This window comes from Glycine soja, chromosome 2 (genome assembly GCF_004193775.1).
Source record: "Glycine soja cultivar W05 chromosome 2, ASM419377v2, whole genome shotgun sequence".
NCBI lineage: Eukaryota > Viridiplantae > Streptophyta > Magnoliopsida > Fabales > Fabaceae > Glycine > Glycine soja.
Window position 1 is genome coordinate 25,712,570 of NC_041003.1, and position 6,000 is coordinate 25,718,569.

The window sequence follows — 6,000 nt, forward strand, 5'->3', positions numbered from 1 at the left end:
TTAGCACATTGCCCGTTAGGTTAGCAAGTAATCTTATCAATGATGGTTCAATGGAAAGATACAAGGCATAATTGGTGGCTAAGGGATTCACTCAGACCTATGGTATAGACTACTCAAAGACCTTTGCCCAGGTCGCAAAGTTAAACACGGTTAGAATTCTCCTATCACTTGCTCCAAACTTGGATTGGCCTTTGCACCAATTAGATGTTAAAAATGCATTCCTCAATGGCGACTTGGGAAGAGGTATACATGGATAGTCCTCCTAGCTTCGAACACAGATTTGGGACAAAGGTTTGTAAACTAAAAAAAGTCTCTTTATAGACTCAAGCAATCTCCAAGGGCATGGTTCAAAAAATTTACCCAATCAGTTAAAAAACAAGGATATTCTCAAGGCCAAGTAGATCATACTTTATTTACAAAATTTTCTTCTTAAGGGAAAATTGTTGCACTAATAGTCTATGTTGACGACATCATCCTCACTAGAGATGATTAAGTGGAATTGGCTAGGTTAAAAAAGAACTTGGTAGCAGAATTTGAGATCAAGGACATGGGATCCTTGAGGTACTTTCTTGGCATGGAGGTCCCTCACTCAAAAAGGGGAATTGTTGTTTTCCAACAGAAGTATATTCTAGACCTCTTGGAAGAAACGGGAATGAGCGGTTGTAGACCAGCAGATACCCCCATGGATCCCAATGGGAAACTTTGGGGAAAAGGAAGTGTTTCGGTTGATGTTGGAAGATACCAAAGGTTAGTTGGCAAATTGATTTACTTGTCTCATACCCGACCTGACATTGCTTTTCAGTGAGTGTTATAAGTCAGTTTATGCACTCTCCTTATGAAGAACACCTTGAGGCAATCTACTGAATTTTGAGGTACTTAAAGAGCAATCTTGAAAAAGGTCTGTTTTTTAAGAAAAATAGTGAAAGGAATGTAGCTGTTTTCACTTATGCAGATTGGGCAGGGTCTGTTACAGACAGAAAATCTACTTCAAGATATTGCACCTATGTGTGGGGAAATCTAGGGACTTGGAGAAGCAAATAAAAAAGGAGTTGTTGCCAGAAGCAGTGCAGAAGCTGAATTTAGAGCAATGACCCAAGGATTTGTGAAGGATTGTGGATTTATAGAGTCTTAGAAGAACTCAAGATGACAATAGAACTCCCGTTGAAGTTGTACTGTGACGGCAAGGCTGCAATAAGCATAGCTCACAATCCTGTTCAGCATGATAGAACGAAGCACATTGAGATTGATCGCCACTTTATGAAGGAGAAATTGGATGTTGGAATTATTTGCATGCCATTTGTGCCTTCCAATCAGCAAACAGCTGACATCTTGACCAAGAGCCTAACAAGACCCATTTTTGAGCGTTTAACAAGCAAGTTGGGCATGATAGATATCTATGCACCAACGGGGGCTGTAGGAATTAATAGAATATATTCCAGTTTCCTATATTAGATGAATCAGAGATTTGATTTACTTTGTTTTAAAATAAGATCTTTATCATTATTAGCTATTATTTGTTTTCTTTATTATTCCTAGAATCAAGGAACAGACTTTATTGTAATATTTCTATATAAGCAGTGCTTTTACTGCTTGAATAAAATAAGAAAGTCTTCCCTATTACTTTCTACACTGTACATTACACAATCTAGAGATAAAGCTGTTAAAGGTAGGTATTTGAAGTAAATCATTAATATTAAGCAGTCCGTACAAAGAATTTGACCTTGAGGGGGCAATCGATTTCCAAATAGACTTGTCCAAAAGGAAAAATTCATTGCTGAGATGAAGTGAGGAAACTGAAAATTGCATGAAAATGAGTCCAAGGTGTCGACAGAATAAAACCTCTTGACAAGAAGGTTGAATCCAGCAATAGTAATGGGACTGCAGATAATTCCCCATCATCAACTTTTTCTTTTCTAAAGTGGTCATCAATCTCTAAAGCTTTGGTTGTCATGATGAATTAGATTCATTGCATAGCAATGATAACAGAAACTTTATTGTCATACAAGACTTTCTTAGTACATTAGAAGAAATTCCTAGTTCCTTGAGCATCCATTGCAACAAAATCCTTCATATATACCATTGGCCAAAGCCCTAAATTCTGCTTCAGCAATGCTTCTAGCTACCACAATCTGCTTCTTGCTTCTCCAAGTAACCAAGTTTCCCCTCACGTGATATAATATGGATGAAACACCAAGATACACAAGTAAACAGATGAAAAATAAATCCAAATGTGCAGCTAGACAACTTGCATGTGACTACTATTACTAATTTACTATGCACATATGTAAAGATATATTCATTATTCAACATAAACATATCCCCCCACCCCCCCCACCCCAAAAGAAAATGTACTAAAAGGGAAAGGTATACCATTACTGACCTTTGAAAGTCCACTAAAATTTACAGGTAAAAGATTTGAAGTAGCTTCTTTGTTCTGATCAGGAGTTAAGACAACCAATGTGTCAGCCTGAAGGGAAATTGGGTGCTCAGTTTTGTTGACAACTTGTAGTTCTGGACCCACGGTATCTAGCATAACCTAGAGTTTGACAAAAATGCATATTTACTGTACATAAATTGGCCTTCAGATAGTATTTTCATATTTTGAGCACATATTGAAGCATAAAACTCAATGAATTAATATCAGTTATTTTTTATGATATGCCATGACTCATCACATGTATGTCATGTGCAAGGAGTAAGGATCACTGTAAATCTTAGTTTCCTTGTCCAAACTTTTACATTAGATACCTATAAATAAACAGAATGAATATTTACAAGGCTTCAGACTCTATATGGCATAAGTCAACTTTATTCCATACAAGTTGACAACAATTAAAAGTAGGTGTAATGCAAGGTAGCTTATACAAACACTAACACATACCCAAATAGAACTAATCTATTTCATATTATTATTCAAGGCTATATAAGGATAGTAATATTGAGGAATACGTCAGAGGAGCAAAATACAAATACTAGTTATCTGTACAGTTCATCTTGAAGATGAATTGTCCCGGACTGTGCATCAAACACACTAAGTATCATAACGGTACATGTTAGAATGCTATACTAGATTCATTAGCATATTTGGCACTTGTTAGAAGATTGGTCAATTATAGTTATTACTCAGCTAATAATTATAGTCTTTGATTATCTTTTGTACACAATGCACTCTTACTATGAATAAGATATTTGTGTATGCACAAGACACATAATGTCTACTTAACACTCTTAGCTTATTTTCAACAAGACACCTTATGGCAATGAGAATGTGACACTAGACGCACAAGCAACAAGAAAACTTAAGCTTAAAGAGTTAAAGAACAAACATCAGTGCTTTGGTTTGTTTTTTATTTGTGACCATTGTATAATATAATAACCTTTCTCATCGACTAATCCTATAATTTAGGTTATAGTAATGTTAGTAAGTTGTTAATTTAGCTTAATTTCACAGTTCTACACTTAGGGGCATCTAAGAATATTTTTGACAACTTTTTATTAGCTTTTGGGCTTATTGGGCTTGGATTAATTATTTTCAGGTGTTGTAGTGTTCTCTTTTGTATTTAAGTGTGTTAGCAGACCTCACATTAGAAGATAGGCAGGAACAGGAAGATAGGCCATTAGAGCCTGAGTGTTTAAAAAAAAATCAAATATACAAACACAAAAAATATGACTATTTTACCGCACAAAGTTTCTTGGTACTTTTGATAGCAGCCCTTAAATTTTCCAACGTCTCTTGGTGGTATTCAGGATCACCCCATGAAAAATCAAACCTTGCCACTGGCACATCGTAAGAAAAGAAGAATAAGATGAGTTGTTACCAATTGAAAACTCAAGCTTATCAACAGTCACAGTAGAACGAAAAGGAAAGCTGCAAACTATAAAGAAACAAAAAGAATACTACTAGATGAAGGTGTTTCTTTCCCATGGCATAGTTATAAGTATTTGAAAATACAAGGCCTACTAATTCTAAAATAGTTGATTTTATTAGACAGAGCTACACTAGTTTCATGTTTTCTAACAATAATTAGAAAAACAAAATAACGAAATATATAGTCCCCTATCTATCACACAAACTAACGTTTACAGTCGTTTGTTAAACAAAGATCACAAACAATCAAAGGTTGCAATGGAAAAATACCAGACATTCCTGCCTCAAGACATTGGGAAATCACGTCAACCGATCGTGACTTTGGGCCAAGTGTGCCAACAATCTTTGTCATCGCTGGAAAGAAACTCTGCAAGAGCATTTCAACAACCACTTCAGTCAAAATCCAAATTGTCAAGTAGTACAAATTCTCAAGAATAGACTAAAATGTGTTTTAGTTCCACAGTTTAACACGAAAACAAAATAAACATATCTAAAAAAACGAAAAAAAAAACACCCTCTTCAAACCTCAAACCTGGAGTGCAAAAAGAAAGCGAAAATAATTCAAAATCTTAAATTCTTAGTGCTTTGTCAAAGGTGGAACTCACACCTCCAACACACTCACTCTCAACCTCACAAGAGAATTATAAAGGATACACGATAATCCGATTGTATTATTCATCCCCCAATTTCTATACAATCGTTCCTATTTATAATATCAAAATCCAAACAACTTCTTTCTAAACATCAATAACAACTAACAGAACAAAAATAACAACTAACAGACTTAATCTTATTTATTCTTTTAATTCCTTTATTTCTATTATTACAATTCCCCCCTATTATTACATGCTTCCTTAGTACCTGCCGCTTCTACCTACGGCTACTACTCTTAATTTTTTTCTTATTTTTATTCCAAAAGAAAATCAAAATATGAAAAAAAAAAATCAAGTATATCAAGTGTCAATGACTTCAATGGAAGAAGCACAAGACATACACTGAATTTTATTCTATTTTTCAATTTTGTGAAATTTTACACACCTTCCCGAAATATTCAAGAGCTATCCTAGCACCATACAAGGTTGCCAATTAAAAAGGGGTTATAAGTGAACTCCCCAAACGACACCGTCGCAAGAGCTCCAAATCACAGTTCACTCCTATCATAAAAAACTCTTTTCCGATCTGCCAAATTTTAAAGCCGGATTAATGAAGATGCACATAACAGAAACACTCTGTAAATGATTTTATGCGTGCATCTTCATTTCTAGTTTACAAAACACTATTTCAAAACAAATTTTAAACTAGAAATCGATTGTTCATCAGTTTAGAATTGTCTTACCAAAGACTTTTTAAATTCAAAAAGACTAAGAAAACCAGTTTCGGTTTATACACCGGAAAAAAACGGAAGAACTGGTTTCCGATCTGCTAAATCAATCACTACTAGCAAGCAAACGCAGCATCAACAAAAAAACAAACGGTAATTAGTTTTTTTTCTTTCATCACAGAAAAGAACACCAAACCATAAAAATTGAGAGAGAGAAGAGAGAAATTCTGACAGGCTTGGATGGCTCGAGGATGGAGGCCATCCTTATGGGTTCCTCCAGAAGCAAAGGACTCGACTGCATTTTCGCTCAAAAGATTCAAAACCGAATGCTCGAATGAATGGTGTAGCAGAAGAAGAAGAATGGGCCGAGAAGGGAATCTTATATAGTGAGTTTGAGTGAGTGAAAGAGAGAGAGACAGAGGGAATGTATCATATCAAGATGATATGACGGATTAGAAAAGGAAAGAGACCAGCCATGAAACTAAGGCCAGCAGATCCTGTACGTGCTTGTGTGGGACCTATCCCTTGTTTTTCTATTTTTACAGAAAATGAGACTAAGACTTTCTTTTTTTCAATAGAACAAAAGGCTCAGCAAAAATAAAGTAAAAAACTGCTTGATTTGGTTTCGTTTTAAAAAAAAAAGCAAAATTACAAATTCAGTCTCTCATTTTATTTCCAATTTTAAATTTTGTCTTCCTGTAAATTAATTCACAAATTTTGTCCTCGTATTTATTAAAATCAAGCAAAGTTGGTCGCTCAGACCATAATTGAACGTTGATCGTTAACAAGTGATGTTGACTAACACATGTCA

At 35.0% G+C, this 6,000-nt stretch overlaps 1 protein-coding gene across 1 annotated transcript in view; it reads right to left on the reverse strand.

Annotated features, from left to right (window-relative positions):
- LOC114391601 (pyruvate kinase 1, cytosolic-like) overlaps window positions 1–5,695 on the reverse strand; it is a 43,318-nt gene extending 37,623 nt beyond the window's left edge. The window contains exons 1-4 of the mRNA XM_028352590.1: window positions 5,422–5,695; window positions 4,139–4,235; window positions 3,680–3,777; window positions 2,381–2,536 (exon numbers count right to left, since the gene is read on the reverse strand). Of these exons, the coding sequence (XP_028208391.1) occupies window positions 2,381–2,536; window positions 3,680–3,777; window positions 4,139–4,235; window positions 5,422–5,490 (420 nt within the window). The 5' untranslated portion in view covers window positions 5,491–5,695. The remainder of the gene's footprint in view (window positions 1–2,380; window positions 2,537–3,679; window positions 3,778–4,138; window positions 4,236–5,421) is intronic.
- Window positions 5,696–6,000: the final 305 nt, after the last annotated feature.